Raw genomic sequence first — 25,642 nt, forward strand, 5'->3', positions numbered from 1 at the left:
TGAAGAAATGTATATAAAAATCCTATGGATGAAACAATGTGATACTGGAATTTGTTTTAAAGTAGTAAGGAATACTACTACTATACTAGAGCAGGGATAAGAATATAGATGAAATAAGATTGTTCATTATTGAAGCTGGGTAGTGGGTCATTACTGAAACATGGGGAGATCATCACATTATTCTGTCTACTTTTGTCTGTGTTTGAAAATTTCCATAAATAAATGATGAAGAAGAGTCAAGAAAAAAAATCAATTCAGGAATTACTCCAATTTTCTGTGCAATTTAGGTATGAAACATCAATGTTCCTACTCGGAGAAGAAAGATCCTCTGATTTTTCAGAAGGAAAAAAAGGCAGGAGGAAGAAGAGTTTACAAGTACAATTGTGTACTAAAAGAACTGAGGTAAATAAAGATTTGCAAATATTTTTGCTTTGCTTTCAAGTATTTTATTTAGCCCTCAAATATTCCATTACATTTTGGTCCAAGTATTGAAATGTCATAATCTTAAAAATTTCTTCTTCTTCCAGCTCCTTTACCCTATTCCTCCTGCACCTTCCCCTCTTTCTTCTCTTCCTCCTTTAAAAATATCAATAGAACATGGAACCTTTCGAGAAGAATATTAATTTTCCCCCTTTATCCATCAGACCAGTATTTTTAATTATTATGCTCTCTTTTAATGTTTCTGCTGTTGTGGCAATGAGTCTGGCATTCCTTGGCATTTGGCAGCATAAATTCAATCTTGGCCTTCATGTTGCTCTTCATATGGCCTTCTCCCCCGTGTCTATAGTTCAGACTTTTCTCTTTTAAGTACATCATTGTATATTTCATCTTGAGGTCTTTAACTTGAGATTACACTGTAAAGACGATTTCTGCAAATAAGGTCACATTCACATTTTCCAGGGATTAGGATATAGATATCTCTTGGTGGGGTTATGCAACTTACTACATTCACTGTATGATATATTTAAGTATATATTCCTTTGTTTCGATATTTGTTTGCTTCCTGAGGCTGAGAAAATTTGGAAAACTCAGCAGTGGCCATAGGAATTTGGTGATGGAGAGGGAGGCCTGGCATGCTGTGGTTCATGGGGTCATGAAGAGTCGGACATGACTGAGCGACTGAACTGAACTGAGGCTGAGAACACATGTCTTCAACTCTGGAAAATTCGAATCCATTCTCTTTAGACTATTTTTCCCCCTCCAATCTCTTTATTTTGTTGTTCTGTATCTTCTATTAGATGTATGTTAGACCTTATCATTTTGTTTTCTGTGTTTTTTAACATTGCTTCATATTTTTGATCTTTTTCTATTTTGTTCTGAGTAATTTCTCCCATCTAGTTTCTTGTTTACTTTTCTTTTTTCCAGCTGAATATAATCTGCAGTTTAACCTATCTATTGAAATTTTAATGTCTTTACATTTTAGAAGTTTTATTTAGTTCTTAAAATTTGCCTTATATTATTTGCTTATGTCCCATAATTATTTCAGGATTGATATTTGGTAAATCTAGATATGAAGTCATTGGGGGATTGAAATCTTCTGTTTGTTGTTTTGTTTGATTCTCACTCATTAACTCATATTCCTGTCAGTCTTGTATGGTTTGAGAGTCCTCTCTGGATCCTGCATGGTCTTTAAAAGTCAGTGCTGTAGTGAATTCCTTGGAGGTCCAGTGGTTAGTAATTGGGTTTATACTGCAGTGGGCCCAAGATTCAAATCCTGACTGGGGGACTAAGATAGCAGCCAAAAAAAGCAAAAAAAGTCAAGGCTCTAGGTTCCTTCCATAAAGCCATGTGAAATTGAAGACACCTCGAATTCAGTTCTTATTTTCTAAAGTGACATTTTTCTATCTACCTAAGCTATTTACCATTTTTGAACTAGTTTATACATGCAGTGTTATTTTTATCAGTTTATGGTAGTTTTCTTAACCATAAGAATAAAGCAAACTTACCTGTATTATTTAAATAACTGTGTTGATTCTTCACATTACTTTACTTATATAGTCAAAACTTGTATATGTAGCCTAGAGATTGATAGTCTTGTCTTCGCTATACCATAGATTTGCCATCTTTTATAAAATACATTACTATAAATTGACACAGTATTAATTATGAGATGATGTTGCATACTTAAGAAAAATGTGGCTTTGCCAAAGAAAATGATGTAGTTTATTTAAAATTTTAGTATTATAAGCTGTCATTTAATTACAAAAAGTAATTTTATATTAGAAGTATAATTAAGTGAGGAGCCTAGGTATGATGATTAATCTTTTAAGGGGTTTATTGTTCGAGAATGCCAGTTTACAAATGTGATCTGAGACACAGATATTCTTGTATTTGGCTCTAGGTTTCTCCTTTGTCTGTGAAAGAGAAGATGACTAGAAAAGAAAGCTCTTTATGCAAATTGCCAAGTCAGTACAGCATTCACAAGACTTTGTCACCTCTTGATAGATCTCCCTCAGTTATTCGGTATTTAAATCATCGTATTCTTTTTAAATGTTGGATTCAGATTTAGGATTTTTCTACAACATTAATTTCTCCCTTCTACAGAAAGTATGGCAAATAGTTTATGCTAACTAAGACTGCTCTTAGGAAGGCTGGCATGGCACTAAGAGCCCTGCATGTGGAATTGAAAGACTTAGAGTTGAGTCCTGATCGACCTCACATGCTGGTTTAAACTCATAGAATTCACTTTGTATTTCTGGGCCTCAGTTTCCACATCTGTGTAAGAATCTTGTACTAGATGGACTCTTAACATTTTTTCTAACACCAACATCCTGTGATTTCCACGTTATGGAATCAGATGAATCATCTTTTTAAGATGTTTTTATCAACAGGTTATGGGATCTGAGATTCTTTGACTGTTTAAAGATATTCTTATATATCTTATAATGTTGTCGTTAAATCCTGTCTGACTCTTTTGTAGCTCCATGGACTGTAGCCCACCAAGCTCCTCTGTCCTTGGAATTTCCTAGGCAAGAATACTGGATTGGTTTGCCATTTCCTTCTCCAGGAGATCTTCCCCACCCAGGGATTGAACTTGCATTTCCTGGGTCTCCTGCATTATAGGCAGATTCTTTACCTGCTGAGCCACCCGGGAAATCTTATAATAACTTTCTATAAATTTTGTTGTAAGTTGAATTAGGAATAGGAAAAAGTGGACCACAGCCAAGAGATATTATATATTGACCAGGGTAAATCTGCTCCATAGAGATATACCTAAAAGAAGTGAGAATTCTAGGGTGAATAATATGTAATAACTGATTATCACTTGGACAGTTTTTAAAGAAAGGTTCTTATGGAGTGTAAGAGACTGGAGAATTTCAGGCTAAATTTTAATGGCAAAATACTATATATCACAAAGTGACATAAATGTTTTGTGGGTTTTTTGTTTTATTTTTGTTTTCTTGCTTTCTGATATGGCTGTTTCTTTGACAGGAAAGATGAAAGACTTTCTAACCTTTACCAGACACTGTATGATGAAGAACCTGAAGGACGCTTTTACTCAGAAGAATTAAGTGGTAATAATAGGTTTCAGAATTTCTTGAATAAATTTCCTGATTATGTGTTCTGTGTTCTCAAAGAGACAATCAAGTTTTTTCTTTCCAATTTTGATGGCTTTCTAAAGGGATGGGTTTTTTTGCTTGATAGGTTTTTTTTTTTCTTTCAGTATTTTCAGTATATCATCACATTCTCTCCTGGTCTGAAAAGTTTCTGTTGAAAAATTTGCCAATGGCCTTATGGGATTCTCTTGTCTCTTTTCTCCCCTTGCTTTCAAAGTTCTTTCTTTGTTCTTGCCTTTTGACAGTTTAATTATAAAGTGTCTTTGTGTAACCTTATTTGGGTTCAAACTATTTTGGGATCCTCTAGGCCTCTTGGATTTGATGTCCATTTATCTTCCTAAGTTTGGGATGTTTTCAGCCATTGTTGTTTTAAATATATTTTCTGTTTCTTTCTTTTTGTCTTCTCTTCCTGGAATTCCTGTAATGCAGATATTGTTTCTTCTGATTGTGTCCTATAAGTCCTATAGGATCTCTTTGCTCTTTTTTCCTTTTTTTGCCTGGGTAATTTTAAGTGTTCTTTCTTTTAGATTCTTTCTTGGTGTGGTTCAGTTTGTTTTTAAAGCTATTTAATTTTCCCATTCAGTTGGCTATATTTTTCAGTTCTAGGATTTCTTTTTCTTTTCTTTTTTAAAAATATTTTCTGTTTCTTTGTTGAGCGTCTTGTTTTTTGGCTGACAGTTAATAGATTTCCATTTGTTTAGGGCCAGTTATTGAAACTTTATTAGTTTTCTTTGGTAGTGTCACATTTACGTAATTATTCATTATCTTTGATTCCTTATGTTGGCATCTACATTTGAGTAAGTGACCTCCTTTTCCAGATATTACTGAGACAGTTTTTCACCAATCAGCTTAGTTTCTGTTTCTGGATGTGTTAACTGGCAATGTCCTTGGGAAGGTGGGTCTTGCTATCAGAGTCTATTTTGGGGCTAGGCCACTGCTCATGTTCTAAGGTTGGGGAGGGGATGCACTGGTTGAGAACAACTGGCTAGAACTTCTGGTTCATCCCCTAAATGAAGCTATAGGAAAGGTTCTGTGTTGCCTGGGTTCTCTGGTCATTCAAGACTGGATACTCTACTCAGTAGTAGGCAGGGCTATGAATTAACTTTTGAGCTTTGAAAGGCAGTAGAACTGGTCCCAAAGGAATGCACTGCTTGTTGTTTGGAAATCTGAATCAGGCTAGACAGCACTGAGTTTCCTGGTTAGATGCCCCAGTTTTGCTCTGTAGACAGGGAAAACCCTGGGCTGGGCTATCTGTTCAACTGTTACTGTAAAGAGGGCTTTAGGATGGGTTATACAGCTCCCTGTGTGCTCTGGTTAAGTCTCCTGGTTAGGCAGGTTAAAGGCTGTGTTCAGCAGTGTGTTGGGACTATGAATTAGTTTCCTTGCTGAGCAAGGCACCATACAGGCCCTAAGACCTGCATTGTTAGTTTGGGTATCAATTTGGGCAGAAATATGCACCAAGTTCTCTGGTCTACTGATTTACCATCCTGTCTGCAGACAGGTACGGCCAGCAGTGGGATTCTCTCAAGTGCCATTGTATACAGATTCTCAGGAGTTATGGTTAGGTTTCTTGGTCAAATTGGACTGGAGCCTTTATTCAGTTTTCGATGGGGTTATAAATTACTTATCTGCCTGGTTGGGACTGAAGGATAGGTCCCCAGGGCTGGCAAAGCTCTTTGTTTGGGAATCCAATCAGACAGATCTCTGCACCAAACTCCCTGGACAGACAAGGCCACCATCTTGGCTTTAGAGATGCAGAGTTGCTGGTTGGGTTTTCTGATCAAATGCCAAAGTAATAGAGGCTTCAGGGTGGGCTACTGAGATTCCCAGGAGCTCTGTTTAGGATTCCTAGTTAATAGGATTGGAGTTTATATTCAGCAGAACAGGCTCCAAGGCTGATAAGACTCTTGTTTGGGGAGTTAATCAGGTAGATCTGTACACCCTGGCTAGATGCAGTTGCTGGCTTGTTTCTGCAAACAGACAGACCCACTAGCCAGGCTACCTGCTCAAGTACTGCTGGGCCGAGTCATTTCCCAGGTGTTCAGGCCAGGCTTCTTGGTCAGGCGGGGCCAGAAGCTCCATTCAGCAGTGCACTGGGCTGTGAATTACTTCCTCTCTCTGGGTAAGCAGGAGAACCAGCTCCAAGGCTGGAAAGGCTTTTTGTTTGTGGTCTTGACTCAAGCAGACCTGTGTCCCAAGTTCCCTGGCTAAAGTAGGGCACTGACTTTTTCTGTGGATGACCAGTTCTGCTTTCCGGACTCTCCATTTGAGGATTGCTGGGCTGCATAGCTTCCTGGGTGTTTTGGCCAGGCTTTCTGGTCAGGCAGAACCAAGAGATGGAGATGTGAATTAGCTCCCTTGTCTAGATGGAGTATTAGAACTGACCCCAAGTAGCTTTCCAGGTATTCTGGTCAGTCTTTCTTGAAAGGCAGGGCCACATATCTTTAGTGTCTTTAAAGACATCTTTAGTGTCCAAGTGGTTGATTAATGTAATACTCATACAATACTTTTTAAAACTAATTATTTTACTTCAATTTCTCTCACCAACCCTGATGTATACAATTTGATCATTTTATAATGTTGAAACCTCAGACTTTAATGTCTTGTTCTCTGTTCACAGTCTCTTATACTTGTAGTTCTTTTTATTTTGCAATTTTATTTCATAGACTACCTCATTTGGTGCCCCTGTGAATATATGATTTCCAACCTGAGCTGCCTTTAGCACCAGTTGGTATTCCCTTTTGTTTTGATCATATCCCTCTCCTGTTTCTTTCTGTACTTATTTCACATCTTCATTGCTCTCTTCAAATCTTCAATCCTATCACCTAGTCCTTCAGTTCTTAAGAGGTGACATTGCTTTTTCATAGAGAGTTAATAAAGACTGTTTGGGAGAATCTTCCTAAACTCCTTGACTATAAACAAAATCTGTATTGTCTCATTGAGAAAGAGTCGCTTTCACAAGACCAATCCTTTCACTTCTCTTTTTTTCAATTTTATTTTCTTCTGCTTCCTTAGAGATTATTCTCTGTCAGCTTTATACTCTTTCAGAGAAGCTTATTGAAAGAGCTGTATTCATTAATTACTATTTATTTCCTGTTGTTGTTCAGTTGCCCAGTTGTGTCTGACTCTTTGCAACCTCATGGACTGTAGCACGCCAGGCCTCCCTGTCCTTCACCGTCTCCCGAAGTTTGCCCAAGTTCATGTCCATGGCATTGGTTATTACTTCATCCAGGCTGAAGTAATGGAACTGGATGCGATGATGTTAGTTTTTTTTGATATTTAGTTTTAAACCAACTCTTTCACTCTCCTCCTTCACCCTCATCAAAAGGCTCTTTAGTTCTTCTTCATTTTCTGCCATTTAGCGGTATCATCTGCATATCTGAAGTTGTTGATGTTTCTCCTGCCTATCTTGATTACAGCTTGTAACTCAACCAGCCCAGCATTTCTCATGATGTACTTAGCTTATAGTTAAATAAACATCAGACAACCCTGTCATAGTCCTTTCTCAGTTTGGAACCAGTTTGTTGTTCCATGTCCGTTTCTGACTGTTGCTTCTTGACCAGCATACAGATTTCTCAGGAGACAGATAAGATGGTCTGGTATTCCCATCTCTTTAAGAGCTTTCCATAGTTTGTTATGATCCACATAATCAAAGACTTTAGCACTATCAATGAAACAGAGGTAGATATTTTTCTGGAATTCCCTTGCTTTCTCTATGATGCAGCAAATGTTGGCCATTTGCTCTCTGGTTCCTCTGCCTTTTCTAAACTCAGCTTGGAGATATGGAAGTTCTTGGTTCAAATAAGGCTGAAGCCTAGCATGCAAGATTTTAAGCATGATGTTACTAACACAGGAGATGAGTGCAAATGTCCAAAGGTTTGAACATTCTTTAGTACTGCTTTAGTATTTACTTCCTACTTCACTGAAATCTGGTTTCCACCTCCAATACTTTAGTGAAACTTCTACTAGTAAAGTCATTAGTGTCTTTTAAAAAGTCTTTTTCTGGTATTTATCACTGTTATCTGTTGCCTCTTTTTCTGAAAACAAGGTGAATTCAACCCAATTTAGTTCAGTAGACATTTTTTGAGAATCTGTTCTGAAGTAGATTCTGGGACTTGAAGAATGAAAAACCTTGCCCTCTATTAGCTGACTGTTTAACTGAAGGATACTTACTGACATGTAAGTGTCAGAATACCAAGAGATTTGACTGACAACACACACAAGTTATAAGGAAGCAGAGAAAGGTTTAACATGTCTAGGAAAAGTTGTGGAAGCCTTTGCTTATGTGAGCCTTGCATGAGTTTTCTGATAGTTTCTGAGAATTCTTTAGAAACTCATAGGTTTAGAGGTTACTGGCTCCAGACATACCTAAATAAGTGACAAGACTGATGTTAAAGCAAAGAGTTGGAACACAAAGATTTGCTCCTCTTTTTTCTTTAGTGATTGTCCCCCACCTGCCCCTCAGCCCCGACCCTGGAAAGGATGGGGAGAATAAATGATTATTCCCTTGAATTAATTAACTGTTTTGTTATGTGTATTTAGGACTTCAGAAAGCCTGTAAAATTTTTAGTAAAATTCGAGGTGGTAAGATTTATGTGAATGATCTGCCAATGATCCGTCGCATCTTGAAGATCTCTATAAGTGACACAGAAATGCGAAAGGCACTGAAGACTGTTGATATTGATGGTAAGTTTTTAATGTGTTCATTAATAGTTTAGGGGGTGTACAGTCATGGACATAAGTTATATGTTGTTTTTGGTTCAGTCACTCAGTCATGTCCAACTCTCTGCAACCCTGTAGACTGCAGCGCACCAGGCTTCCCTGTCTTTCACCATATCCCCGAGTTTGCTCAAACTCATGTCCGTTGAGTCAGTGATGCCATCCAACCATCTCGTCCTATATCATCCCTTTCTCCTCCTGCCTTCAATCTTTCTCAGCCTTAGGGTCTTTTCTAATGAGCTGGCTCTTTGTATCAGGTGGCCAAAGTATTGGAGCTTCAGCATCAGTCCTTCAAGGAATATTCAGGACTGATTTCCTTTAGGATTGACTGGTTTGATCTCTTTGTGGTCCAAGGGACTCTCAAGAGTCTTTTCCAGCACCACAGTTCAAAGGCATAAATTCTTCGGTGTTCAGCCTTCTTCTCAACTCTCACGTCCATGCATGACTATTGGAAAAACCATAGCTTTGACTATAGGGGCCTTTGTCAGCAACGTAATGTCTCTGCTTTTTAATTCACTGTCTAGGTTTGCCATGGTCAGATTAATTACAAATGATAGAAAAGTTAAACTTTAAAATGTTATAAAAAAACATCTGTGCACATTTACAATAATGATATTAAAAAATTGGGCCTCTGATACACATGACTGGATTGATTGATTACTAGGTTGGGTTATGACATGCTGTCATCAACGTTTGATATTTTTAGACTTTTAATTTTTGCTAATTGCCTTAGTAAGAAATGGCATGGGATAGGGAAAGTTTCTTAAGGCAAAAAGTGTTTGAGATTAATATATTTGATATATTTAATTATATTAAAATTCATTGCCTGGGTTGGGAAGATCCCCTGGAGTAGGGCATGGCAACTCATTCCAATATTCTTGTTTGGAGAATCCCATGGACAGAGGAGCCTGGTAGGCTACATACAGTCCATTGGGTCGCAAAGAGTGAGATATGACTGAAGCAACTTAGCACGCATATTTAAAAAGTGGAAGTGAAAAGACAGGTTACAAACTTGGAGATATTTGCAATTCACAAAATTGACAAATGATTAGTTTACAAAATGTGTAAAGAATTCATACAAATTGATAACAAATAATGAAATAGAAAAGAGAACAAAACACATGGACAAGTATTTCACATAAAATACAACACATATAGTCAATAATTATATACAAATAGGTTCAACATCACTCTTGTTCAAGGACATAAAAATAAAACCCTAATAAATAACACTTTAAGTAGCTAGAGAAATTGGACATGACTGGACTATTGAACAACAACAGAAACCTAGAAAAATATATATTTTTGCACTCAATGTTTGATATTTGAATCAAAGAAGTAGATAATAGAGAATGCATTACATTTACAGAGCATGCAAAGCTTGTTATTAATTAAGGGAGCCACAGGTCATAATATCCATCATCAAAAAGTGCATAAACAATAAATGCTGGATAAGATGTGGAAAAAAGGGAACCCTCCTATACCATTGATGGAAATGTAAATTGGTACAACCACTATGGAGAACAGTATGGAGGTTCCTTAAAAACTAAAAATAGAACTACCACATGACTTGTGTATAGACTATGGTATTCTAATGTCAGTTGATTCTAGCCACATTTTTAGTTTGTATTTTTATCTTATATGCTCAGTGAATCTGCTGATAAATTTGCTAATGGAGTTTTTTTCTTTCTTTTTCTGAATTATTTCTTATAGTTAATGGAATGCTGGATTTTTCAGATTTCCTTAAGGCTGTGAATGATGTCTGTTATTTGGTCTCTCAGGATCCAGGTAAAAAGATTTTCTTCAGAATTATAGAAGAAAATTATTTTTGATGGTAACTGATTTTAGGGTGGGGTGGTTATACAAATTTATGTTTTTTCAGAATTTCTTAACTCCTTTTTGCCCTAGTAGTCCAGGTTGAGAAAAATTAGACATGGGCTGTTCTATAAAAGGCACTAAAAAACCTGGATCACTGCCATGGTATCCTAATTTTCTGTCCCCAGTCTCCACTTTTTCCTGTACACAACTACGAGACCAGTTTTCTTAAAACACAATTTTTGTCATGTCAATATCTCAAAAACTTGGCTGCTCTTCTTAGGCCAAATTCTTATGCTTCTAGTCCTCACTTCTTCATAATTTTGCTTGCTGTTCTTCCTTTCTCCGTAAATCTTTCCCAGGCAAGAACCCCATGCTCCAGTTCAGTTCAGTCACTTAGTCGTGTCCAACTCTTTGTGACCCCATGGACTTCAGGCTTCCCTGTGCATCATCATCTCCCGGGGCTTACTCAAACTCATGTCCATGGAGTCGATGATGCCATCCCACAGTCTCATCCTCTGTTGTCCCCTTCTCCTCCTGCCTTCAATGTTTCCCATCATCAGGGTCTTTTCTTATGAACCAGCTCTTCACATCAGGTGGCCAAATTTTGGAATTTCAGCTTCAGCATCAGTCCTTCCAATGAACATTCAGGGCTGATTTCCTTTAGGATGGACTGGTTGGATCTCCTTGCAGTCCAAGGGACTCTCAAGAATCTTCTCCAACACCACAGTTCAAAAGCATCAATTCTTTGGCACTCAGCTTTCTTCACAGTCCAACTCTCACATCCATACATGACTTACTGGAAAAACCATAGCTTTGACTAGACGGACGTTTGTTAGCAAAGTAATGTCTCTGCTTTTGAATATGCTATCTAGGTTGGTCATAGCTTTTCTTCCCAGGAGCAAGCGTCTTTTAATTTAATGGCTGCAATCACCATCTGCAGTAATTTTGGAGCTCAAGAAAGTAGTCTCTCAATGTTTCCATTGTTTCCCCATCTATTTGCCATGAAGTGATGGGACCAGATGCCATGATCTTAGTTTTCTGAATGTTGAGCTTTAAGCCAACTTTTTCACTCTCCTTTTTCACTTTCATCAAGAGGCTCTTTAGTTCTTCTTCACTTTCTGCCATAAGGGTGGTGTTATCTGCATGTCTGAGGTTATTGATATTTCTCCTGGCAATCTTGATTCCAGCTTGTGCTTCATCCAGCCTGGTATTTCACATGATGTATTCTGCATAGAAGTTAAATAAGCAGGGTGACAATATACAGCCTTGACATACTCCTTTCCCGATTTAGAACCAGTCTGTTGTTCCATGTCCAGTTCTAACTGTTGCTTCCTGACCTGCATACTGATTTCTCAGGAGGCAGGTCAGGTGGTCTGGTATTCCCATCTCTTTCAGAATTTTCCAGTTGATTGTGATCCACACAGTCAAAGGCTTTGGCATAGTCAATGAAGCAGAAGTAGATGTTTTTCTGGAACTCTCTTGCTTTTTTGATAATCCAACAGATGTTGGCAATTTGATCTCTGGTTCCTCTACCTTTTCTCAATCCAGCTTGAACATCTGGAAGTTCATGGTTCACATACTGTGAACCTCCTGGCTTGGAGGATTTTGAGCATTACTTTACTAGCATGTGAGATGAGTGCAATTGTGTGGTAGTTTGAACATTTGGCATTGCCTTCCTTTGGGATTGGAATGAAAACTGACCTTTTCCAGTCCTGTGGCCATTGCTGAGTTTTCCAAATGTGCTGACATATTGTGTGCAACACTTTAATAGCATCATCTTTTAGAATTTGAAATAGCTTAGCTTAGCTGGAATTGCATCACCTCCACTAGCTTTGTTCATTGTGATGCTTCCTAAGGCCCACTTGACTTCACATTCCAGGATGTCTGGCTGTAGGTGAGTGATCACACCATTGTGATTATCTGGGTCATGAAGACCTTTTTTGTACAGTTCTGTGCATTCTTGCCACCTCTTCTTAATATCTTCTGCTTTTGTTAGGTCCCTACCATTTCTGTCCTTTATTGAGCCCATCTTTGCATGAAATATTCCCTTGGTATCTGTAATGTTCTTGAAGCTCTCTCTAGTCTTTCCCATTCTATTGTTTTCCTCTATTTCTTTGCATTGACCACTGTGGAAGGCTTTCTATCTCTCCTCGCTATTCTTTGGAACTCTGCATTCAAATGGGTATATCTTTCCTTTTCTCCTTTGCCTTTAGCTTCCATTCTTTTCTCAGTCATTTGTAAGGCCTCCTCAGACAACCACTTTGCCTTTTTTCCCCATGCTCCAGTTAGTCATAAATCTCCATACCTGCCAATTGCATTCTTACTTCATGCCTTAGTTCATTTTTTTCCCTTCTGTTGAAGACTCATATCTGTTTTCTTGTCTACCCTTGACAGTTCTTTTCCCATTGCCTGGAATCTGCATGAGTTTCTACCTCAAGTTTTCAAATTACTGAATTGTCTCTTAATAGCTTTTAGCTTGCACTGCATATAAATTGTAAAGAAAATAGTTGAAAGGACTACTCATGTTAATGATAGAAATAGTGCTTCCAAAGGTCTGCAATCTCTAGTGTTTATGATCTAATTTTAGCAGTCCTTTTGTTTTTCCCTTAGTCAAGATCAAGTTTCTGTGCTTATAGAAGATTACATAAATTGGGATTATATATATTTATTGTCAGCCAACCTGTATTTTCTTAGAATCAAGGATACATGAATGTGATAGTCAATATTCCTGAGTAAGCAAACAAGAGACAAGAAAAACTCTTCAAAGTTTACTGATTCATTAATGTAATAAATGTTATTAAATGCCTACCATATGAAGCTGTGATTAATATAGACATGGTGCTTGGTTTGCTTTTCCTTTTTTAATTCCTTACTTCCTACTTGGCATTTTGATTAACTCCTGTGGTGTTGGGATTCTCTTTTATCCCCTTGGTTTTTGACTTACAGCCTTTTCCTGACCATAGATTTATATGTTTGTTTGGACTTCTAGGTACTGCCTACTTGTTGTTCCACAGTTAAGAATAGCTTATTTGCTCCATTATATTCCTTGGTTTTCAATTCCTGGTTTCCTATTTTGACCTTATTTCTGTTTATTGCCACATGTTCTGAGACTAATCAGGAGGTCCCAGGCTTCTTTTTTTCCTTTTAAATAAACACACATAATTCTTGAATGTTATTTTTATAAAATATCCAAGAAATATTTAAGTGTATAAAGATGTGAAAGACACTCTTTAATTCCTCCTATAATTTAATGTTGACCTTAGAATCCATTTTGTATTCAATTAGGAATATATATATGTGTATTTTGTAAGATGAGATAAGTTACCAATTTTAGGCAGTGGGTTGATTGAACCCAGGTCTCCCACATTACAGGTGGATTCTTTACCAGCTGAGCCGCAAGGGAAGCCCTTTGATCTCACAGAAGCTAGTAAAAAGATGAAGCATACAGTTAGGAATCGAGAGACCCTCTAAAAAAGGGAAAAATATAAATAATCTACTTTAAGACAAAAGAGTCATGCTATATACATTGTTTTCTAGTATGATTTTTAAAAAATAAGTAATATATCTTGAAAAGTTTTCCATGTTAATAGATACAGGTCAGCCTTTTATTTTTTTATTGAAACTTAAAAAATAAATTTATTTATTTTAGCCTTTCATTTTCAAATAGCTACATGGTATCTGAAAATGTAGATATACTGTAATTTAACCCCATAATGTTGAATATTTAATTGGTTGATAGTATATTCAAAAGCAGAGACATTACTTTGCTGACTAAGGTCCATCTAGTCAAGGCTCTGGTTTTTCCTGTAGTCATGTATGGATGTGAGAGTTGGACTGTGAAGAAGGCTGAGCACCAAAGAATTGATGCTTTTGAACTGTGGTGTTGGAGAAGACTCTTGAGAGTCCCTTGGACTGCAAGGAGATCCAACCAGTCCATTCTGAAGGAGATCAGTCCTGGGATTTCTTTGGAAGGAATGATGGCAAAGCTGAAACTCCAGTACTTTGGCCACCTCATGCAAAGAGTTGACTCATTGGAAAAGACTCTGATGCTGGTCTTAGGGGGAATGCTTTCAGTTTTTCACCATTGAGAATAATGTTTGCTGTAGGCTTATCATATATGGCCTTTACTATGTTGAGGTAGGTTCCTTCTATGCCCATTTTTTGAAGAGTTTTAATCATAAATGGGTGCTGAATTTTGTCAAAGGCTTTTTCTGCACCTGTTGAGATTATCATACATAGTTTTTATCTTTCAATTTGTTAATATGGTATATCACTTGATTGATTTACATATATTGAAGAATCTTTGCATCCCTTGAAGAAACCCAATTTGATGATGGTGTATGAGTTTTATGATGTGTAACTGAATTCTGTTTGCTAGAATTTTGTTGAGGATTTTTACATCTATGTTCATCAGTGATATTGGCCTGTAGTTTTCTTTTTGTGTGTTGTCTTTGTCTGGTTTTGGTATCAGGGTGATGGTAGCCTCGTAGAATGAGTTTGGAAGTGTTCCTTCCTCTGAAATTTTCTGAAAGAATTTTAGAAGGATAAGCATTAGCTCTTCTCTAAATGTTTGATAGAATTCTGTGAAGCCATCTGGTCCTGGGCTTTTGTGTTTTGGAAGATTTTTGATCCCAGCTTCAATTTCAGTGCTTGTAATTGCGTTGTTCATAATTTCTATTTCTTCCTGGTTCAGTCTTGGAAGATTGAACTTTTCTAAGAACCTGTCCATTTTTCCAGGTTATCTATTTTATTGCATATGGTTGTTCATAATAGTCTCTTATAATCCTTTTTATTTCTGCACTGGCTGTTGTAACTTCTCCTTTTTCATTTCTAACTTTGTTGATTTGATTCTTCTTTCTTTCTTTTGTGATGAGTCTGACTAAAGGTTTGTCAGTTTTATCTTCTCAAAGAACCAGCTTTTAGTTTTATTAATCTGTACTATTGTTTCTTTGATTTCTTTTTCATTTATTTCTTCTTGGATCATTATGATTTCTTTTCTTCTACTAATTCTGTTTTCTTTTTTGTTCTTCTTTTTCCACTTGATTTAGGTGTAAAGTTAGGTTGTCTGTTCGATGTTTTTCTTGTTTCCTGAGATAGGATTGTGTTGCTATAAACTTCCCTCTTAGAACTGCTTTTGAGTTGTGTTTTCATTGTCATTTGTTTCTAGAAATTTTTGATTTCCCTTTTGATTTCTTCAGTAAACTGTTGGTTATTTAGAAACGTGTTATTTAATCTCCATGTGTTTGTGTTTCTTATACTTTTTTTTCTTGTAATTAATATCCAATCTCATAGCATTGTGGTCAGAGAAGATGCTTGATACAATTTCAGTTTTCTTAAATTTACTGAGGTTTGATTTATGACTCAAGATGTGGTCTATCCTGGAGAATGTTCCATGTGCATTTGAGAAGAAAGTGTATTCTTCTGCATTTGGATGGAATGTCTTGAAGATATCAATGAGCTCCATCTCATCTAATGTATCATTTAAGACTTGTGTTTCCTTATTAATTTTCTGTTTTGATGATCTGTCCATTGGTGTGAGTGAGGTGTTTAAGTCTCCTACTGTTATTGTGTTCCTGTCAGTTTCTCCTTTTATGTCTGTTAGTGTTTGTCTTATGTATCGAGGTGTTTCTATGTTGGGTGCATAGATATTTACAGTTGTTATGTCTTCCTCCTGGATTGATCCCTTGATCATTATGTAGTGTCCTTCCTTATCTCTTGTAATCTTCTTTATTTTAAGGTGTATTTTTTTTTCCTGATATGAGGATTGCTACTCCAGCTTTCTTTTGCTTCCCATTTGCATGCAATATATTTTTCCATCCTCTCACTTTCAGTGTATATGTGTCTTTAGGTCTGAAGTGGGTTTCTTATAGACAGCATAGATATGGGTCTTGCTTTTGTATGTGAGGGCTTCCCTGGTGGCTCAGAGGTTAAAGCATCTTCCTGCAATGCAGGAGACCTGGTTTGATCCCTGGGTCAGGAAGATCCCCTGGAGAAGGAAATGGCAACCCACTCCAGTATTCTTGCCTGGAGAATCCCATAGACAGAGGAGACTGGTGGGCTACAGTGCACGGGTTGCAAAGAGTCGGACACGACTGAGCGAGCGACTTAACTATTATTGTGTTACTGTCAGTTTCTTCTTTTATGTCTGTTAGTGTTTGTCTTATGTATTGAGGTGTTTCTATGTTGGGTGCATAGATATTTACAATTGTTATGTCTTCCTCCTGGATTGATCCCTTGATCATTATTTAGTGTCCTTCCTTATCTCTTGTAATCTTCTTTATTTTAAGGTGTATTTTTTTCTGATATGAGGATTGCTACTCCAGCTTTCTTTTGCTTCTCATTTGCATGGAATATATTTTTCCATCCTCTCACTTTCAGTCTGTTATGTGTCTTTAGGTCTGAAGTGGGTTTCTTGTAGACAGCATAGATATGGGTCTTGTTTTTGTATACTTTCAGCCAGTCTGTGTCTTTTGGTTGGAGCATTTAATCCATTTACATTTAAAGTAATTATTGATATATATGTTCCTATTGCCATTTTCTTAATTATTTGAAATTGATTTTGTAGATCTTCCTCCCCTTTGACTATAGAAGTCCCTTTACATTTGTTGTAAAGCCAGTTTGGTGGTACTGAATTCTCTAAACTTTTGCTTGTCTGAAAAGCTTTTTATTTCTCCATCAATTTTGAATGAGATCCTTGCTGGGTACAGTAATCTTGGTTGTAGATTTTTCCCTTTCAGTACTTTAATATATCCTGCTATTCCCTTCTGGCCTGCAGAGTTTCTGCTGAAAGATCAGCTGTTAAGTGTATGGGGTTTCCCTTTTATGTTACTTGTTGCTACTCCCTTGCTGCTTTTAATATTCTTTCTTTGTGTTTATTTTTTGTTAGTTTGATTAGTATGTGTCTTGGTGTGTTTTTCCTTGGGTTTATTCTGTATGGGACTCTTTGTGCCTCTTGGACTTCACTGACTGTTTCCTTTTCCATGTTGGATAAGTTTTCAACTATAATATCATCAAAAATTTTCTCATACCCTTTCTTTTTCTCTTCTTCTTCTGGGACCTCTATAATTTGAATGTTGGTGCGTTTGATACGGTCCCAGAGGTCTCTGAGACTGTCCTTGGCTCTTTTCATTCTTTTACTTTATTCTGCTCTTCAGAAGTTATTTCCACCATTTTATCTTCCAGCTCACTGATTTGTTCTGCTTCAGATATTCTATTGATTCCTTTCAGAGTATTTTTAATTTCAGTAATTGTGTTGTTTGTCTCTATATGTTTATTGTTTAATTCTTCTAGATCTTTGTTAATTGATGCTTACAATTTCACCATTTTGTTTTCAAGGTTTTTGAACATCTTTACTATCATTATTCTGAATTCTTTTTCAGGTAGTTTGCCTATTTCCTCCTCATTTATTTGGAGTTCAGTGCTTCTAGTTTGTTCTTTAATTTGTGCCATATTTCTCTGCCTTTTCATTATTATTATTATTTTTTAGGGTATTGTGTTTGAGGTCTCCTTTCTCATGCTTAAAGAGAAGTTGAATTTTTTCCTTGAAGAAGATTAAATTCTTTCTTCCTTTTGGTTTCTGCTCTCCTAAGATCGGTCCTGTGGTTTGTGTGAGCTTATATAGGGTGAGATTTATGCTGAGTTTTTGTTTGTTTATTTTTCCTCTAATGGGCAAGGCTAAGTGAGGTGGTAATCCTGTCTGCTGATGATTGGGTCTGTATTTTTGTTTAAATGAGGTGTCCTGCACAGGGTGCTACTGGTGGTTGGGTGATGCCAGGTCTTGTATTCCAGTGGTTTCCTTTGTGTGAGTTCTCACTATTTGATACTCCCTAGGGTTAGTTCTCAGGTAGTCTAGGTCTTGGAGTCAGTGCTCCTACTCAAAAGGCCCAGGGCTTGACCTGTGGTCAGGAATGAAGATTCCACAAGTGGTTTGTTATGGCATTAGGTGAGATTAAAGCAAATATCCAAAAACAAGAAACCAAAGATGAACCCCAGACAAATATCAGTTACAAAATCAGGCAAATAACTAAAATAATGGAATATACACATATACACCCATGAGAAAAGTGAAAACAGTCCAACAAAAATAAAGTACAGTAGACTGATCTGGTGAACAAACGAAATAAAAAATTATATTTACCAGTTAACAAAACTAACTTAAGTACAAATTGGAAAACAAAACTAAAACAAGGTGCCAAGTGGAGAATAAGGCAATGAAAACAAAATGAACAAATATGTTGGGAGAAAAGGAAAGAAATAAAAGAAAGAAATAATAGATATACAAAGTTAAATAGAGGTAGATGAAGATTTATGTACATTAAAGATTAACTGCAAGGGGAAAAACAGTAGGAACGGCAAACAAAGAAGTAAATGTAGAAAAATATAATAGGTTTTTAAAATTTAAAATAAAAAAGAAAAGGATAAAAATAGAAGAAGAAAGAAAAAAGGAAAACGCCACAAAACTGCAAAAGCCCAATGTAGAAGCAGAAGTTTATAACAACAATAGAAAGTGTGACTGAAAATACACATATCCACAGAGATGTTATGGGGAGGGAGGTGGGAGGGGGGTTCATGTTTGGGAACGCATGTAAGAATTAAAGATTTTAAAATTAAAAAAAATTAAAAAATTAAAAAAAAATACACATAAAATCAAAACAGTCCAACAAAAATAAAGTACAATAGATTGACCTGGCAAACAAAGGAAAAACAAAAATTATATCTATCAGAACAAAACTAATTAAAGCACAAACTGGAAAACAAAACTAAAGCAAGGTGCCAATTGGGGAATAAAGCAATGAAAATAAAACTAACAAATATGGTGAGAGGGAAGGAGAGAAAGAAAAGAAAGAAAGAATAGATACACAAAGTTAAGTAGAGGTAGATGAAGAAGATTTATATACGTTAAAGATTAACTGCAAGGGGAAAAAGCAGTAGGAAAAGCAAACAAAGGAATATATGTAGAAAAAACAATAATAGGTTAAAAAATTAAAAATTAAAATTAAAAAAGAGAAAACAAAAAAAAGGAGGAAAACTCCACAGAACTGCAAAAGCCCTATGTAGAGGCAGAGGTTTATGACAACAATAAAAAATGAGACTGAGAAAAAAAAGCTCAAAAGCTTAATTGGATTTCTTAGTGCCAATAAAGCCAACAACTACAACAGAGGAAGGAAAAAAGGAAAAAAAAACAACAACAAAATCCACAAGTATCTACAGAAAAAGTAAAAATAAGAATAATAAATGTTTTTCTTGAGCCACTGCTGTCAAGAGCCCTTTCCCTCGCTGGGAGTCACAGTCTACCTTACCTCCCTAGGATGCCCTCCAACACTGCTGATTTCTGGACCTGCAGTGGGGGCCCCTCAGATTCTAATCTGGTCCTCGTCCTGTGTGTTCTTGCCTCCAATGTCCACAGCTATCAGAACTAGTACATTTTTTTTTAATGGAAGCTCTCAATGCTCTTTTATATATTCCATTGACACAGAGTCTGCTTAGTTGATCTTGTAGATTTAATCTGCAGCTTGTACAGATGTTGGGAAGGTTTGGGGGGTCTTATTCCTTAGCCACACTGCCCCTGGGTTTCAATTGTCGTTTTATTTCCACCTCTACATGTGGGTCATCTACTGGGGTTTAGCTGCTGAGGCTACCCTGGAGGGCTTGGGTTTCCCCCCATGAGGGCCAGGTGTGGAGGTGGTGCAACTGCTTGGGTCACAGGAATTCTGGCAGCACTAGGTATTCAGGGGGGTTGGTGGCTAGGGCAGCAGGAAATATAGTGCTCTAGAAGGGTATAGCAACCAGTATTGGCCAATATGCTGCAGTATTCTTGCCTGGAGAACCCCCTCTCTGATAGAGAAGCCTGACAGGCCACAGTCTACAGGGTCGCAAACAGTCAGACATGACCGAAGCGACCCTGTGTGCAATAGATGCAAGACTCTTTTTTTGCCCATGGTAGCTCTGCCCCAGTGAGACTTGAGTGTGAAGGTGGTGCAGCTGCTTGGCTTGCGGGGACCCTGGCAGCACCAAGTGTGCAGGGACACAGACTGCCTCTGCTGCAGGAGTTACGGCCCTATCAGAGTCTTTTTTTCCAAGCCTCTTGTAGCTGTCAATCAGAAGGCCTTTTTGGCCAGTCTTTCTCTGTAGCTCCGCCCGTTCAGGCACTTAGAGGGCTCCCTTGCCTGGGGTCCTTCTCTGTTGTTTGGCGCGTCAGGCAAATAGAGGTGCCCCCCTGCCTGGGGTCCTACTCTGTAGATAGGTGCATCAGGCACTTAAAGGGGCACCTTGAGTGGGGTCCTACTCTGTAGTTCAGTGCATCAGGCATTTGATGGGTCAGCCTCTCTATTGTTCAGCTGCCAATGCTGGCCTGTGGGGAGAGAGAGGCTATGGTGATGGCTCCACCCCTACATGTGACTCAGCAGTATCGCGTTGCTTCCATGGTTGCCTCGCTTTCCTTCACTGGCATTTCCCACCACGATATCCCTCACATCCCCTCAATCTATCTCTCCGAAGTCAATAGCAGCCCTCGCCCTGGGATTGCTCCACAATCCCTAAACTCCAGCTCCCAGCTGCTGCGCCTTCCAGGAGACCAGCATTCCTGCCCGAGGTGTGTATCGCTGTGGCAAGGACCGTCTGATTCTCATTCCAATTAGGCTGCCACCAATCAGCTGTTTCACTCTCAGCCTTAAAGTTTCTTCTCTGACTCAAGACAGTTGCCCCATTGTGGGGATCAGACCCCTACTTCAGTTCCCCCACCTGCTGAAGGCAGGTCCGGTCCTGCTAACACTCCTGTTTTTCTCCCTAGATCCTTCATCCTATCGAGTTTTGCATGGTTCTATATATTCTTTTCCACTGGTCAGGTACTCCTGTCTGTTCTCAGCTGGAGTTCTGTATGCACTTCTGTGTCTGAAGGTGTATTCCTGATGTATCCAGGGAGAGAGGTGTACTCCATGGTCCACCTACTCCTCTGCCATCTTGTTCTCTTTCCTCTGCTGTTTTTGCTCACTTGACTGATAACTACTAGCTGAATGAATAGTGCTCAGTTCTTGCTCTTCTACTGTGCTTATCTAAGGACTTGTAGATCATTATGTTTACTATATGCTGAATTCCAAGGAAATCTAGTCTGACTACAAAGTGATTTGCCCTCTGGAATTATTTGAATTGTGCTTCCTTATCAACGTAAATTAAGGGATATAGTGGTCTAAGTTACACTTAAATATCTTAAATGTAGTATTTTGATACAGATAACTGTTTAGGATCAATGCAGGGAACAAGAGGAAAACAACAGAATGGGAAAGACTAGAGATCTCTTCAAGAAAATTAGAGATACCAAGGGAACATTGCATGCAAAGATGGGCTCGATAAAGGACAGAAGCAGTATGGACCTAACAGAAGCAGAATATATTAAAGAAGAGGTGGCAAGAATACACAGAAGAACTATACAAAAAAGATCTTCACGACCCAGATAATCACGATGGTGCGATCACTCATGTAAAGCCAGACATCCTGGAATGTGAAGTCAAGTGGGCCTTAGGAAGCACCACTACGAACAAAGCTAGTGGAGGTGATGGAATTCTAGTTGAGCTCTTTCAAATCCTGAAAGATGATGCTGTGAAAGTGCTGCACTCAATATGTCAGCAAATTAGGAAAACTCAGCAGTGGCCACAGGACTGGAAAAGGTCTGTTTTCATTCCAATCCCAAAGGAAGGCAATGCCAAAGAATGCTCAAACTACCTCACAATTGCACTCATCTCACATGCTAGTAAGGTAATGCTCAAAATTCTCCAAGCCAGGCTTCAGCAATATGTGAACTGTGAGCTTCCAGATGTTCAAGCTGGTTTTAGAAAAGGCAGAGGAACCAGAGGTCAAATTGCCAACATCCTCTGGATCATTGAAAAAGCAAGAGAGTTCCAGAAAAACATCTACTTCTGCTTTATTGACTATGCCAAAGCCTTTGACTGTGTGGATCACAATCAACTCTGGAAGATTCTGAAAAGAGATGGGAATACTAGACCACCTGACCTTCCTCTTGAGAAATCTATATGCAGGTCAGGAAGCAACAGTTAGAACTAGACATGGAACAACAGACTGATTCCAAATAGGAAAAGGTGTACATCAAGGCTGTATATTGTCACCCTGCTTATTTAATTTCTATGCAGAGTACATCATGAGAAACCCTGGGCTGGAAGAAACACAAGCTGGAATTAAGATTGCCGGGAGAAATATCAGTAACCTCAGATATGCAGATGACACACCACCATTATGGCAGAAAGTGAAGAGGAGCTAAAAAGCCTCTTGATGAAAGTGAAAGAGGAGAGTGAAAAGGTTGGCTTAAAGCTCAACATTCAGAAAACTAAGATCATGGCATCTGGTCCCATCACTTCATGGCAAATAGATAGGGAAACAGTAGAAACAGTGTCAGACTTTATTTTTCTGGGCTCCAAAATCACTGCAGATGGTGATTGCAACCATGAAATTAAAAGACGCTTACTCCTTGGAAGGAAAGTTATGACCAACCTAGATAGCATATTGAAAAGGAGAGACATTACTTTGCCAACAAAGGTCTGTCTAGTCAAGGCTATGGTTTTTCAAATGATCATGTATGGATGTGAGAGTTGGACTGTGAAGAAAGCTGAGTGCCGAATAATTGATGCTTTTGAACTGTGGTGTTGGAGAAGACCCTTGAGAGTCCCTCGGACTGCAAGGAGATCCAACCAGTCCATCCTAAAGGAGATCAGTCCTGGGTGTTCATTGGAAGGACTGATGTTGAAGTTGACACTCCAATACTTTGGCCACCTCATGCAAAGAGTTGACTCATTGGAAAAGACCCTGATGCTGGGGGGTATTGGGGGCAGGATGAGAAGGGGACGACAGAAGATGAGATGGCTGGATGGCATCACCGACTCGATGCACAGGTATTTGGGTGAACTCTGGGAGTTGGTGATGAACAGGGATGCCTGGCGTGCTGCAATTCATGGGATCGCAAAGAGTTGGACACGACTGAGGGACTGAACTGAACTTAACTGTTTAGGTTTTAAGGAAGCCTTCTTTTGGGGGAAGATTCTCTTCATGATTACATTTACTTTCTTTTAACCATGTTCTTCCCAGTTCACTTTTGATATCAAGGACAGTTAAGAGATTTCTATAAATAGACATTTTAATAGTGGTTAAACCATTGTCAAATTTGTGTAGTATATTAAAAATCTGAAGAAAAATTCTGTATTTACACCATTCTTCTCTCTTTTACAGTATCTTTCCTAAATTATGCTTTAATTAATAACTGCCCCCAATTTTGGATTAAGGTGTCTTGCTATTGTAGATTATACCACTGTTAAGAAATTGTTATACCTAAAAGTTTTAACTAAGAGGTGAGTATAGTATAATGATTAAGAGCAAACATTTTGGATTAGAATTCTGGCTTTTCCATATACTTAAAGTACAATCAGAAGGGACTTTCTGAGCCTTAGTTTCCTTATCTGTAATGTAGGGATAATGAAAAATTTTATTTATAGGCTGATTGTGATAATGGAATTATATAGCCCATAAATTTTTAGCACAGTTCCTGGCACATAGACAGCATTCAGTAAAAACCAATTATTATTGATAATATTATTTTAGCAGTATAATAGCAAATATTACATTTTATACTAAGAATATGGCTAGAATTGGGCAAATGCCTACTTGCAGGTAAATTTTTAGAAATCCTTAAATTTATTTTTCCCAGATCAAAATCTGCTCTTCCAGGGAGAGATGTTGATTGTCATCGTACAGTAATTTCTTTGTTTATTGTACTTTTGCAGCATTTCAGAATGCCTTGAAGATTTTTCACAGGATAAAAGGTGGTCGAGTTCCAGCTTCTGAAGTGGATAAAGTGTTGGATAGCATGGATATCTTGGTAGTCCCTGAAACTTTGCAGGAAGTGATAAAATATGCTAATATCAACAGTGAGTTATTTGAATCGATGTATACGTATTTCTTTCTTGGCTACCAATTTTCCTGATTCATCCTTTACTTCTCCTTTTCCTACTTGATTTTTGCCCTTTGCCATGACACTGCTTGCTGGTGTCTATGATAAAAGATGGTCTAGAAAAATTAAGTGAGAAATTTCTAATTGTTATATTTTGGTATGTTTGGCAAAAATATAAGAGAAAAATGGATTTTTTTTTCTTTTCATTGTTATCTCTCATTTCAAATAGTCATTTCTTGTCTCTGTGGAGAGGTAGTTTCTGTGGTATCAAGAGCATTGACTCCACAGGTTAGGAGACCTAAATTTCTTAAATTTCCAACTTTGTTTTGTAGCTTTGATTACAAAATCTTCCTGTGCTGTATAATTACATTCTCTTTAAACAGTATATTTAGCATATATTTTATATTAGGTGTTTACATGTGACCAAGAGATGTCCTATAATAATGGATTGATTAGTGATTGATTAATTGATTTATCCATTCATTTAATGAGTCAGATAGTCATTTAATATCTACTGTGCCTGAAAGTGGTAGGTGATAGATACACAGATGAATAAAACATATTTATTGTTCTGAAGGAGCTCACATTCTGATGTAGAAAAAGGCAAATAAACTGAAAATTATGATAATATATGTAGCAAATACTATTATAGAGTATATATATGCATATTGGAACACTAGAGAAAGATTATTAGAGGAGGTGACATATGAGCTAAATGTTGAAGGATTTGTAGGAGTTAGTTGCAGATGGTGGTAGAGGGTGAAACTTTTTAGACTAAGGGAGCAGTTTGTGTAAATGTGGCAGGAATATAATCAGACATGGCATCCTTTCTGGTGGGATTCTACTGGATTTTGTCATTTGGTAGTAGTGGCTTTATAGTGGGCCTTTGGTTGGTGAAGTGTAGTCTGGAGGTAGAAGCAGGCTGCATGCAGTTTCAATAGGTAGTCATTTATGGTGGGCTCTTAGATAATAGACATGAGTGGAGAGATCTATGTATTGGAGCATGAAAATGTATATAAATAGGAATTTTAAAGACTAATCTCAAGTCATATTATTAAATAGCCTTCAGGGCATGCTCTACCAGGAGCAACAGAAATCATATATGAAACGACTGCAGTGCCTTGCTTTTTGGCTTATGAAATTCTAGTTGGGCTTCTAGGTCACCCTCTTTATTTGGAGACATGGATTAGACAAATAATACTAATTTCATAGGATTATTGTAGGATGTAGATATAAAAATTTATCACTGTTTGGCACCTAGAACAGGCTCAAGAAATGTGAAGCAGAAACCTAAGAATCATCCTTGACAGCTATATTTTCTATGTTTTCCTTGTGAAATTATTACAAAGTACTATTATTTTAAAATCCTACATATCTCTTAAATCTTTCTGTTTTCCAGCATTACTACATTTTTCCTACCCATATTCTAACAAGTCTGCTCATATCTGGGCTTCCCTGATAGCTCAGTTGGTAAAGAAGCTGCCTGTAATGCAGGAGACCCTGGTTCAATTCCTGGGTCTGAAAGATCCCCTGGAGAAGGGACAGGCTACCCACTCCAGTATTCTTGGCCTTCCCTTGTGGCTCAGCTGGTAAAGAA

The 25,642-nt window shown here is 37.7% G+C and overlaps 1 protein-coding gene across 1 annotated transcript in view; it reads left to right on the forward strand.

Annotated features, from left to right (window-relative positions):
- Positions 1 to 25,642, forward strand: part of EFCAB13 (EF-hand calcium binding domain 13) — a 145,243-nt gene that overhangs the window by 14,580 nt on the left and 105,021 nt on the right. Inside the window, exons 3-7 of the mRNA XM_068977491.1 lie at positions 288 to 402; positions 2,342 to 2,463; positions 3,433 to 3,515; positions 8,100 to 8,243; positions 23,879 to 24,022. Of these exons, the coding sequence (XP_068833592.1) occupies positions 288 to 402; positions 2,342 to 2,463; positions 3,433 to 3,515; positions 8,100 to 8,243; positions 23,879 to 24,022 (608 nt within the window). The remainder of the gene's footprint in view (positions 1 to 287; positions 403 to 2,341; positions 2,464 to 3,432; positions 3,516 to 8,099; positions 8,244 to 23,878; positions 24,023 to 25,642) is intronic.

This window comes from Capricornis sumatraensis, chromosome 8 (genome assembly GCF_032405125.1).
Source record: "Capricornis sumatraensis isolate serow.1 chromosome 8, serow.2, whole genome shotgun sequence".
Taxonomy (NCBI): Eukaryota; Metazoa; Chordata; class Mammalia; order Artiodactyla; family Bovidae; genus Capricornis; species Capricornis sumatraensis.